This window comes from Cricetulus griseus, chromosome 2 (genome assembly GCF_003668045.3).
Source record: "Cricetulus griseus strain 17A/GY chromosome 2, alternate assembly CriGri-PICRH-1.0, whole genome shotgun sequence".
NCBI lineage: Eukaryota > Metazoa > Chordata > Mammalia > Rodentia > Cricetidae > Cricetulus > Cricetulus griseus.
In genome coordinates, this window is record NC_048595.1 from 316,944,177 (window position 1) to 316,958,176 (window position 14,000).

Sequence of the window (14,000 nt, forward strand, 5' to 3'; positions counted from 1 at the left end):
TAGTGACTGAGCAATGGGCACAGTCACTGTAATTTATCAACCACTAAGGTGGGGAAACCCCAAATTCATTGAGGGATCTGCCATTAACAAGTACTAAGCAAATATATACTGTGGTTTTTAACGCAGAATCTGTGAAGGCAATGCACAGAGACAAAATGGCAGAGTCAACATGGCAAAGCAAATCACTCAGTGTAGGAGCTTTAATTCGTCATCAGCAAAGTGACAGAGACTGGTCAAAAACTTCCAAGGTGTCCTTACAAACACTACCCCATGATGTGGTCAAGCAAGACCAGTCAGGAGTCGGGGGTGTTAAGGGTCATGAGAGGCTAGTCATGGGGCATGCAGAGCTACAGACAGAGAAAGAGCAGGCCTCAGGACAGGATTTCCTTCAGCAGGAACCAGAAGTTGGTGGGCCTCTGTGGGAGTCCGGAAGGAGATGTCTGTCTGGTGATACCAGAACAAAGCCACCAAGTCACTTACTGCCTCAATAGGAAGCATCTTCCCAGAGCTAGGAAATGGCCCTGGAACTCAAACAGTCCAACCAGACAACCTGGGACCTGTCCTCAGACCCCCAACAGAAGGCAAAGACCCAGGGAGTGTGTTCAGTCAAATATAATATACATGACATCCATAAGCTAGAAGATCCAGACTGTCAGAAAGACTGATGGAGGAGGATTTAGCTCGGTCACCTAAAGCATGGATTATAGATTACAACTTCATTTAGGACACTGAATGATCCCAGAACAACCAGCATCCCTCAGTAGGATACTGAATGCCCATAAAATAATAATATAAATATAACATGCAATAGGAATAGAAGATTAACAGATCGAATTGACAATGAGCTACTGAAAAAACTCCACTGTCCAACCAACCAGCTGTATGCGACATGCAGCCCTAGAGAGAAATGATGGCATCCTTCTCAGCAAAGTCCACCAGTACAAAATGTCAGAAAGGGAGCTGGCAGCATGAGTCCACAAGCAAAAATTCACAAGTGCACCTCTGGAGATGCTGCAAAAAAAAATCTCCGTGCATTGGCCAGAGCTAGAGAAAGGGCAGAATTGAAGTTTTGTCTTCTTATAAATGTGAGGTTAATTTTTTTTAACATACTGCTTTGAAAAATGTACTTCATCCTCCTCCTACTGGTCTCCTACTATAAAAATGGAACTATTGAATAGTCAATCAGTGCCACTCTAGACATATACCAGAAGGTAAATTAGCACACAGCAAAGACACCTGCCCACCATGTTTATGTGGCAGTATCACAACAGTCAAGAAACAGTACCAGCTTAGGTTCCAAGTAACATGGATACATTTTTTAAATGTGGTAGGCATTAAAATGGAGCAATATTCAGCCATGAAGAAGAACAAAATTACATCTTTTGCAGAATAAAACTGGAAGTCAATATATTAGGTAAAGTACACTAGACTCGGAAAAACAGATATTCATATTTTCTCTCTTGTACTGAGATTAGTATTTAAAGAGTTAAAGGAGTCTTCAGCCAGAAAATAAATACTGTAGGTTGGCTGCCAGGCTTCTTCTAATTTATATCTTTCCAAGCTTACACATTCCTGAGACTCACCTCTGCTAGCTTGAAACCCACCACACCACAATACCCACTGATGATTCAAGATGAACATGACTACAGCAGAGAACAAAGAGCCTGGCTTTGCAGACCTGTGGCTTGGGGTCCAGACCCATGGATGAATGAAGCTGCTCCAAGACTGCAAAGAGGATGCAATGTCGACTTCCCAACACTGAGCAAATCAGTTATTGGAGATGCTCACCCCACTGCCAGTCTTGCCATCATGCTGCTCCTCAGACCTGACCATGGTCTGTTTTTATTTTCTCACAATAGGGGTTCAGTGGACCATCCTGCTTTACTGCATTTAAAAACTAGAATGAGTCCATGGTTAAGCTTAGGAATATCCTGACATCCCTAAGAGTAGGGCAAAGCCTTCTTCCTAAAGATAAGCAAACAGAAACAACCCCCAAAGTCTGTAACAAACAACACAACAGCATCCATATTCCCTTCTGAAATTGATTCCTAGTAGAACAAGAAAACAATTCTACGTCCTTTCTTTGTGCTTAAAAGAAAATACAAAAGATTACCTCTTTAGAGTTGTGGACACAAGGAGGCCAGCATAACATGAAAATGCTACATAGAAACTAAAAATAATAGAAGCTAAAATTATGCTGGCACGAAGTAAAAAAAGAGAAACTAGACACAACAAAAACATAATTAAGTTGAAAACATGCTTCCAAATTTCAGCTCCCATCTCCCCAAAAGACAAAACAAAAGACAAATCTAGTCCCTAGATTGTTTCATAATGAAAAGGAAAAAACAAAAATAAAACCAAAAAACCCAATAGTGGAAGACACAAAAGAAGAAAGTCTTAAAAATAAAAATAAAAAAAGTTTTCTTCATGGATCCAAACAAAGTAATGGGGAATTTCAAGTATATATTTATATCCACAGATAATCTGTAGTTATAAAAAAAAATTCTCTACCATCTTTAGAAAGAGTTCTCCATAGTGATACCAAAATAGAAACACCGGGGCATTTTAACCATAAGGACATCATAAGAACTCATTCAAACAACCCCCAGGCAAAGGAATCAGAAATTCCTTGTAAGACCCACTTGGATGAGATGCTTCTTTCTCTGAGTTCCAAGTAGAGGTGGGGAAATAGTTTCCACCAACATTTTGCCCTCTGGAATTATTAAATTATCCAGATGATCTAATTCTCTTGGAGGTAAATCTCATAAATTAGTTTATTTTTAAAAAGACTCTTGCAGTGACTAAAAGTTAAATTTTTATTTTAAAAATACTAATGCCTGTAAAAAAGGGAATTAGAAAAAAAAAACAGGCTTTAGGAAAATAAAAATTATATAATATTATTGTGTCACTTAAGACAATATCCTGATCTGTTATGAGTTCTTCACAATTCATGAAGTTTACCAGGGTTATTTTCCAAAAGAACCAATTAAAACAACAGAGAATGTCAAAACTCCATTAAAGCATCAAAATACATAGATAGGATGCCTCACAGTCAACAGACCAACACTACAACACTGAAATAAGTGCTGAAAGAACTCGTGATCAGATTCAACACAGATACAGATGGACCCCTGGAAGAACACACATCAAACTGTCAGCGAGGCTTAGAACTCATGATGAGATTAAACACCAGGCTTCCAATTTGTTTGGCTTACTCTAGTTCTAATTGTGCAGTGTGTGTACAAAACACAACACATGTGAATTAAAAAATATTAAGGGTTTGTATACCAAAATACAGTGAACTGTAAGAAACCAGACATGAAGACATTCACCCCTTGACATCCATGGTGCACAGGTTTCAGGACCAATTGTAGATGCCAAAATCCACAGATGCTCAACTACTTTACATAAAATGGCATAGCATTTGAGCATTTGCATATTACCCCCATATTATCCTCCTGGGTACTGTCAATCATCTCTAGATTTTTTTAATAACTAATTTAACACAAACACTATGGACATAGTGGCTATGCTTTATTTTGCAGGGAAGAAAGGCAAGAGAAAGCTCTGCATAAGTACAAAACAGATACAATTTTTCCTATAAATATTTATGATAACTGTATTTACAAACATATAATGAAAGACCAGTGATGAGATGATATATTATTTATGATTTATTAAAGCTTGCCTGAGGATTCAGAAAGCAAAGTCAGCCACTAGCTATAAAGATCAGGCAATGGTTGTGCACACCTTTAATCCCAGGACTCAGGATTAAAAGGTAAATAGATCTCTGTTAGTGCAAGGCCACCATGGCCTACACAAAAGTGAAGAGTAACAGAGCTCATACCTTTGATCCTAGCACCTGGGATCACACACTTTTAATCCCAGCATTATAGAGGTATATAAGACAGGAGCAAGGTCTCAGAGCTGTCATTCAGCCTCAGGATTCTCCAGCCACATTGAGGACAGAATAGCAATCTGAGATTACAGTACGAGGTTTGGTGGAGCCAGGATCACCTTTTGGTCTGAGGCAGGGGTAAGAGCTAGTGCTTTTCTGATCTTATGCTTGAAGCTTGAACCCCAATAACAGTCTCTGAGGCTTTTATTTATCATGTTATAACAAGACGCTCCCCAAAATACAGAACAAACGGTAGCACAGGTTCTTTGTCTGTACCCATGCATTTTGTGCATTTGCTGGGACTTGGTTTAAGAGTGGTTTCCATTGTAACATATGCTACTGACTTTTTATTGGCAGAGGCCAAGTAGCCACATTGGCTTAAGTCAGTCTGCAATAATTTGACATACAATATTAAGTGAAAATGGCAAGACACATCATAGATATGTAGTTATAGACAGAGATATGAAGAGTCATCCATATTAAATATATTTAACGCTTTTCACCTAATCTAGGACACCATCAGTTACAATATACATTTTATATTCTACTATGAATGCCATGTTTTATTACATGGAACTACATAGTCATTAAATGAGTCCTTCAAAAACTAATTTATGCACAGATTTTAACATGTATCACAGATATCTTTCCATGTCTTTCTGTGTACACAACAGCTTTGTCTTCTAATGCCAGTTCATTTTTAAATCAATTATTCCATGCAGTATACACTGAAATGACAATAATATGAACCACTGTGACCAAGATGACAGATACACAGGGATAGAATCTGCCAAGACAGAGTTAAGGCCAGGATATGGTTTCAGAAATAAAGGTAGGGAGAAATTATACCTTAGAATTAATGACATAGCAATATTTCAATATAAAAACTATCTGAGGTGAGGTTGTGACTTATTTTCTTAATACTATGTGGCATTTGCTTGTATTCTGATAAGTATATGTTTAACAATTAGAAGGGTTTTCATATGTGAATGCTTACTTGGGTCATTTAAACACCTTGTCCCTTATACAAGTGTATCAGTTCTTCTCCTGCTCTGTCCTGGCCAGTATGTCTGTGTGCATAATAGCTACGGCAGGAGGGTGACAAGTACAAGATTCTGTGACTCTACAACATGACTGAGTGTGGAGATGTGTCTGTTTGGGGGAGGGGAGCAGGGTGAGATCAGTGCAAGGAAGAAGCTGAGTGGACAGCAACAATGAGGCTGGGGAGTTTTTCACAGTTTAGTCTTGGGCCCATCTTTTTTTTTTAAACTAATTGTGGCAGGACCCAGAGGACATTTAATAACCTGTACGACATGATCTGGAAAGCAAACTACAGACCTTGAGTAACTCAGAAGGCAGCATTTTCTATTATTCAGAAATCCATTTATTTTATTATTCTGTCTTCTTCCAGTGAATACAGTGGTCTATGCGATGTGTGCAGAAGGGAGAGAGAAACCAGAGAAGATGGTAGGGTGTGCTAGCTGAGTAATGAGGTGTGGGTGGTAGACGAATATGTTAATATTTTTATTAATTGAGGTTTCTGACTAAATTTGTTCTGGCCCCTTAATATTTTGCTGTAAACCACGGTTTCACCCACGCACACATCCATAACCTCTGCCCAGGCCCATCTCTGAGGAAGGAGGCAGAGAGGATACTGGATGCCATTTTGTTAGTAAGAAGACAATTGGCTTAGATTGTATGGGAACTAGTCTCAGAAATAAGCTGGAGGCATATGGAAAACATCTGTCCCCTGCCTGCCACTTCCACACACAACTTACAGTTGTACTCTAAATTCCCATTTCATGTTCAAAGCTAAAACCATTATCGGCAAGGCACACCTCCAAAATTACAAAAAAAAAAAAAAAAAAAAAAAAAAAAGGCATACCTCCAAGGCACACAAGAAAAACACGTTTTGCTATTATCAAGAAATTACCACAAAATAAAATGTATGAAAATTCCTTATGAAAGTAAACCAGATGAGTTGCAAATCACATAGCTTTTCAAAAAGTACTGAATGAAAGATAATTAAAGTTTAGATTTGGGGAAAAGAAGCCAGGACGTTCTAAAAGGCCATACAGAAACACCTGATTTAGAGAGTAATATTCCATGTGGTTTTTAAAGGCCTCCACTCCATAGTAAGTAAAACATTCTCCCCCCACTTCAGTCACAAGGTTTCAAGTTAGGAAAGGGCCACTGGGACCTAAGGCCCAGTGCTTAGGGACTTACATAAAGAGGCACGTCATTGCAGCTCAACTCCATGACTCCTGCATCTGTAATGGAAACAACACAAGCATTATGGTGGGAAGCCTATCACCAGCCCTCAGAGTCCTCTGTGGCCCACATTCAGTGTCAACATTATGGAGGAAGGAGTACAATAATTAAGAAAACTACAGAGATATTAAATACACACACACACACACACACACACACACACACACACAAGGACTAGGGTCATAGATCAATGGTGGCATGCTTGCCTAGCCTACACCAAGGCCTGGAGTCCATTCCCAAGACCCCTTCAAAAATGAAATGGAAAAGAGACATTCTCTTACATAAAATTATTCTCCCCAAGAAAACACAATGGCATCCCTTCAAAAACTAAACACATGATCAGTAATTTGACATCTGAGTATATACACAAAAGAACTGAAAATGGGCTAAGCAGTGCCAAAGTGAGGACAGTAGCCTGTCCATGGGCAATCAAAATGCAGTAGACATATGCAATGGAACAATATTCTTCAAAGTGCTACAATGTGAATGAGACAGAAAGATTAAAAAAATAAATAAGTCAATCACGAAAGAAAAAAATACTGTTGCCATTCCACTTACATGAGATACCTAAATAGGTAAATTCATAGAGACAGAAAGCAGAATATAAATTACCAAGATCCGGAATTACTGCTCAATAGAGACACAACTTTTATTTGAGAAGATAAAAACACAGTCCTAAAGATGGGTGATGGTGATACTACACAGTACAAATGTGCTTAATGCAGCTGAATCACATACTCAAAATGATCCAAATGATAGATCTTATCTTATTATAACAAAGGCATAGAAAGGTATATACAGTATGTACCTAAGGCGAAATAAGTAGCTGGAAATAAATATTCAAATCATGTGTGTAATAACATATACATGATGTACATACATGCCTACATACATGTATAGACTCATCTTTATTCTTTCAGATTAGTTTCCACAAATAAGGAAATCCCATCACTAATGACTATCCCAGAATTTGGAATATTTCTAAAAGCCACAGAGGGGCAACATAAACATTAGGAAAGCTTGAACCCCCTGGAGTGGGCTCCGGAATGACAATCTATTTCTAGCAAAAGTAACTTCATGAGCTGGACCTGCGGCTTCCAGAGTCTGAGAAAGACATCTCATGAAAGATAACACTAACAAGAATATAACAGAATAGTCTTAGCATGGATTGCTTAGTATGAACCGAACTGTTCGTCGGTTCCTGTCAGAAAATGAAAACAATGTGCAACTCAAGAGCCCTGACAAATGGAGGGCTGCCAAACTCCTTGTTATCTTTTGTCTTTTCTTTTTCTTTTGTTTTGTTTTGTTTTGTTTTGTTTTCTGAGACCAGGTTTCTCTGTGTAGCCCTGGCTGTCATTGCCCTGTAGACCAGGCTGGCCTCAAACTCAGAGATTTATTTACCTCTGCCTCCCAAGTGCTGTAATTAAAGGTTGGTGCCACCACAGTCAGCCAAACTCCAAATTATCAAGACAGCACTTTAAAAGTTTAGTTCAACTGCCGGGTATTGGTGGCACATGCCTTTAATCCCAGCACTTGGGAGGCAGAGGCAGGCGGATCTCTGTGACTTCGAGGCCAGCCTGGTCTCCAGAGCGAGTGCCAGGACAGCCAGGGCTACACAGAGGGACCCTGACTCAAAACAAAACAAAACAAAACAAAACACAAGTAACAGTATACAGACTGAGCAGGTTGTATTTGTGTGCTTGGGAGTGTATATGTATGCTACATAAGTTAATGGAAAAAAGGCCATTATTTTGAATGAGAGCAAGAGGAGTATATGGGACAGTTTTGGAGGGAGGAAGGGGAAGGGGGAAATGGTGTAATTATAATATCAAAAACTGAAAGAAATATTTTTTTAAGAAATAGACATTTTCTGAAACTCTGCTTATATTTTCTAGACATTTTTTTAAAAAGGATCAAACTCAAGGCTTTGGTATTCTAGACAAGCACTCTGACACAGAACTATATTCCAGTCCTTGGTCTTTAAAACAGAGTCTTAGTTATAAGCCCAGGCTGGCCTTGAACTCATCTTCTTGACTCAGTCTCCTAAGTGCTTTGATTACAGGTGTACATCACAGCATCTGGCTAGAATTTGTTTGTTCATTAAATACAACAAAAAAAGAAGTGGTCCAAGGGGAATGGGAAGAGATGAGAGTGGATGTAATTATGACCAATATTCAAATTGCATTATACACATATATAAAAATGTCAAAGAATACTGCATGTGCATGCACACACAGGGCGTGTGTGTGTGTGTGTGTGTGTGTGTGTGTGTGTGTGTGTGTGTGTGTGTGTGTGTGTGCGCGTGCGCGTGCGTGCGCGCGGCGCTCTCAACCATTATGCCAAGCAGAGTGTTAATCCGCTATCCTGTTCAACATGACTCAGTAGCTGGTGTTGGTTCAAACTTCGAGTATCTGAACTGAAATAGTTTATTTTAGGCATATTTAAACACAGCACAATTTGGTGAGAAATTTTTTCCTGGTGATAATTAACTCAAGTCTATGTGCCCAATAAAGCTTAAGACATGACTACATCGAGAATCTTTGCAAAGTACATGGGGCATCTTCCATAAAGATGGGTTCTATAGATGGACTAAGAAAACCAAGCTCATGATAAGGGTCTTGGTGAGGAAGGTCACCAGGCCACATCCACTCTCAGCCTTCTAGGCGGAAAACATCTCTTTCCCTTTGAAGAAACAACCCTGCATATTTAACATTCCTGGTCCCCCTAGTACTTATCTGTGTGTGCAAGACCCTCTGTGCCTCTCACAGAATACCTTTTTAAATATGTTTTAAAATCCAAAAGAATGAAAAAAAAAAACATTTGGGGTGAGAATGTGAAGATATATTCTGAAAGCAAATTATTTTATTAACAAAAATAAATTAAGATAAAATAAACCATGAATAAGACAGTGGCTCCGACAAAGATGTTTGTTTTGGTCCTGGGGGCCTGGGAAGGTATGCGCATGTATGTGCAGGTTCACAATGGTCAGAGGGAGACTTCCAGTGTCAGCTTATCCCTTTAAGACAGTCTCTTTACTGAACTGGAAGCTTGTCTTTCGGCTGGCCAGAGAGCTCCCAGGGTCTGCTGGTACCAACTTCCAATGTTGGGGTTACAGGCACAGGTGGCCATACCTAGCTCTTTATGGGAGCACTCGGGATTCTAACTCAGGTCCTAATGCATGCACAGCAACTCTTAACAAATGAGCCATCCTCACAACCAAATGAGTCATCTTCACTGCCCCGATGAAGCTTTAAAAGTGTCACACCTGAGATCCATTCACTTTGTCATTTGTGAACAAAATGCTATAACAAAGAACTTGAAGCCAAAAGCACACAGAGGTTTACAAACCTGTAGCCTGTAAGAATGGATCATTTCACAGAAGTATTTCAACGCACTCAGATCATTACAAATTCTACAGGAAGTAGTCATAAAGGCCTTTACCACATTGGGGAAAACAGGTTATATGGTGGCAGTGTACTTTTTAAAGGTGTCAAACAAACATGCACTGCCTATTTTTTTCCTTATAAATACAGAAGTACTCCAAACTTCCTGGGATTCCTAAGGTGGGAAGTCTCTAGTTATATTAGAGATTGGGGGGGGGCACTCAAATGACCTGTTCTTTCCAGAAAGAAGTAGTGCTATAATAAGTGGAAAAAGAAAATGCATTCCAAAGGTTGTAGACAGTTGTCACAGTGAGGATGTTTTGGAAAGAATTAGTTGGGCTTCCTCCTCCTCTAGGGTCTAGCCTAGTAAATGGATGGAACTAGAAATGATCCTACTGATCGAGGTGGCCCAGACCCAGAAAGACAAATGTCACGTGTTCTCTCTCATCAGAAGCTCCTAGCTCCAAATCTTCAGGTGTGGGAACATATCCTAGAGTTACAGAAAGTAGGAAATTAAAAAGGGACAGTTGCCATGTTAGGGATGTGGGGGACCAATAGAGAGAAGAATAGCAGGGTACAAGAGATCTGATTAGGGGAATGAGGGAAAAGGGAAAATTCTAACCAGGGAATAGCAAGGGAGATAAATATAGAAGGAGGATGATGGGGGGGAAACAATAGTAAGAATGTCTGAAAAAGTCATAGGGAAGCATACTATTAGCTATTTACCTAAAAAAAATATATATATATATATATATTTTATATTATATATATATATATATATGTATATATGTATAAATATATACATATATATGAAACAAGCTAGGCGATTCTCCCTCCCTGAGCCAAAGATCCCTGGAGGACCTACCTCTGCCTCCCATGCCACCATAGCTGTCCAATACTATGATTCTTTATAGTAATAGTGTCGAATATTGTTTAGAACATGCAAAAGACTTAGGACACCACCTGATTAATCTTTTTCTGTGGAGTGGGAACCCCACACCACACATCAAACATGAGAAGCCCTTTTTTGAGTTGTTGACCAGGGCTGTCTAAGACACTCCCAAAACATACTGCCTATTGCTGTTGCCCTTTGGTTACCCCCAAGAGGTGGAAGGTAAGTGACTATTGCTGAAGACACCATGTACTTCCCGAACAGGGCTCAGAGGTCCTCAGTGGGAACTGACTTGAACGCTTACACTCTGAGGACTAACTTCATGATAGCAGAAGGAAGGACACAACCAACAACTGGTCTACCTAGCCATAGCACCATGAACTACAACAACTAACATGGTACAATAACCCTGAGGGTTAGTGTGAAGTCATGGATCTTGGAGGAGAAACTAAAAAGCACCACTTTACTAAACCAGCACTATCTCTAACTCATTCTAAATATTTGTCCTTATACCCACAGACAAGTGTAGTCCTCCCCCTTTTGTCAATGAAATGTCCCTTTGCAATAGACAGACTATCACAGAGAGCCACAACCAATCAAAACACAGAGTTGTGGAGCCCAGTCCCAGAGGATACATCTACAAAGCAACTCCTACAGTTCAGGAAACATTGCAAAAGAGCGGTGGAAAGATTAAAACAGCCAGAGGGTCAGGGAGTTTGCTGAGTTTGCTGAGTCTCCAAGAATGTCAGAAGTTACACTCATATAGTTCCACCAACATGACTGCCTAAACATGAGCTAAACAAGGACAACAGCAATAGACATCCATGGTGGACAGGGGCAAGATCAAAAGGCCTCAACCATACACAAAGAACTACGGGCAACTAAAGAACGCTGAGAATGGGAGAGATAGTCTTCTTCAGGGAAGAGCACACCAATTGGTTATCTAATACCAAATGGTTAGGCCTGAAAACATATGTACAGATAACAATATACAGAACTAGTAGGTTGTATGTAGGGATAATATGTATGTAACAACAATTAATGAAAAAGACACTATGAATTTGAAAAAGAGCAAGAGGTATATGAGAGGGCTTGGAGGGAGGAAAGGAGAGGGAGAAATGGTGTGGTTATATTATAACTTGTATGTTATATTACAATTTGTATGCTTGTGTGCATACCCACGGTTTGGAGCATTTGATACAAAGTTTGCAATTACAGTAGCCCTCACATCTGTACTCTGTAAATTTTGGGGAAATCTTTTTTTTAAAGCTTCCAAGAGGAGCATTTCCTATCTTTCCCGTTTCATTTGTTTGATTTATACAACACCTCCTGGTGAGTTTGCAGAAGGACAGACAGCTGTCAGGGATGGTGAGCATTTCTTTACTGACACAGAGAAGGGGGGCTTGGACTGGAATCTAAGTCCCTCAGTCCTGATCAGGGCAGTGAGCAGAGAAAGGCTTTGCCCAACTCTGTACCATAGGGAACTATTTTCTCGTCCTCAAAAACTCCAAACCTATTTCAAAGTAGATAGCAATGAGAAACAAAGACTCCAAGCACCCAGCTGCTGTTTCACATTGATGATTTTTAGGGAATAAACAAGGAAGGTTAACACAGAAACTTTACTACCATGTTTAATCCTTATAGCTTTCTCCATTTTTACATAGGCTATACCAAGTGCACCATTGTGTTAGTGTAGTGTATAAGTAAACACATACATACATTAATTATGATACATGATAACCCTTTTTTTTCTTAATAGAGTACATACTAGCATTTTGAAAATCTGCTTCTAAAAAACCAGGCCCTTCCCCATTGGTCAGGACTTCCTATCAGTCTTCTTTCACTTAGTCCAGGTGGGAATGGCTGATGGGGGTAAGGGTCAACTCTAAGGTGCAATTCTCCAGTGCATGTGACCTGCACCCAGGGTGAGGTGGTGAGTGTGATCTGCACCCAGGGTTAGGTGCACCTTCACCTGGCACCATGAAGGACTTGTTTTCTCCATATATCACTCATCAGTCCACATAAGGCTAAGGGAGACAGAGCTGTCTCGGCTTTGGTCTCAACAGAAACATCCAAGCCCAGATACCACCTGTTACTGGTTTTGTACCTTCTGTTTAGTAACTTATTAAATAATCTTATTTCTTCCAGCTCAACCTCTTGGTATTTAGTATAGCAACTTAAAAACCACTTTGATTAATATTAATTACATTTTCCAGAATAACCCCTTTGACTCCTTACGCAAAATAATCTTAAACTAAAATATGTGACATTAGTTTTTGAAAAACTGGGTTTCCTTGAAGGTTGTAAATGTATTAGCTTAAATGTCTGGCTCTTGTTACTGTGGACCTTAAACTGTTCTGTTTTTAGCTTTGTGTGTATGTGGTGTGTGATTGTAAGAACATTTGTGTGTGTGAATAAGTTCACACATACACACCATGATGCACATACAGAGGTCAGAGGACAACTTCAGATGCTGGCCCCCATCTTCTGCCTTGATTAGGCAGGGTCTCTTGTGTGTGTGTGTGTGTGTGTGTGTGTGTGTGTGTGTGTGTGTGTGTGTGTGTGTGTTTTCACTGACAGGTGGGTTTCTGGGGACTTTCTTGTATCGTCCCATCTCCCTAAAGGATCTCTAGGATTATGTGGGATCTGGGTATTCAAACTCATGTTCTTATGCATGGGCAGCAAGTGCTTCACACACTGAACCATCTCCCTAGTCCTGAAACTGATTTAAAGGCATTTCTATTCTGATAAAAGTAATAGAGTCCCCAATTTCATCCCAAGTCCTTCTAAAATTCCTACTGACATTTCCTAAATGAGTTACAGAGAAAGTATTTAGGGAAAAAAAAAAAAAAAGATCCACCCAATTCAACTGTCAAACTTCAAACTGGATATTATTTTTAAAGTTTATTCCCCTTTGGGTTTTCCTCACATGAACTCCTCTTTGTCCATGGGAAGGGGTTCTGAGTCCTGCTGTCCCCTCGCTAAACTATGCTGGGTCTCCTTCTACACTGGTGGTTCTCACCCCTCCTAATGCTGCGATCCTTTAATACATTTCCTCATGCTGTGGTGAGCATAGCATGAGGAACCATCCAACCATAAAATTACTACTGTTATGAATTGTAATGTAAATATCTGTGTTTTCCATTGGTCTCAAGTGACCCTTGTGAAAGAATCGCTGGACCCTCAAAGGGGTCACAACCCACAGGTTGAGAACAACTCTTCTACACCAAATTTAGTAATCAAGTAAGTTTGTATTTTGCCAGGCCAATTGTAGCTGCACTTAGCCTTTAGCATCTCCCTGTATAAATGTCATGTTCCAGCTTCTGCTGTGTTTCCAAGGCCTGACTCCCTCCTATAACTTCTAAATGGTTATGTTCAAATCCTTAAAATAATAATAACAATAAGACCACATTTTCTAAAAACATTTTGGGAAAATAAATGCCAAAATATTTCCAAAAATCTCACAGAAACCAAAGGATGGTTTGGACTATAGTCCATAACATTTTTCTTATGTTTGTCTCCAAAAAGGTAAACAAATGTTACTAATGAGATACTA

At 39.5% G+C, this 14,000-nt stretch overlaps 1 protein-coding gene across 4 annotated transcripts in view; it reads right to left on the reverse strand.

Moving 5' to 3' along the window:
- Arhgef28 (Rho guanine nucleotide exchange factor 28) overlaps positions 1-14,000 on the reverse strand; it is a 312,963-nt gene that overhangs the window by 253,000 nt on the left and 45,963 nt on the right. For all 4 annotated transcript variants that reach the window (XM_027401663.2, XM_027401659.2, XM_027401660.2 and 1 more), the window contains exon 2: positions 6,125-6,168. In XM_027401663.2, the coding sequence (XP_027257464.1) occupies positions 6,125-6,168 (44 nt within the window). The remainder of the gene's footprint in view (positions 1-6,124; positions 6,169-14,000) is intronic.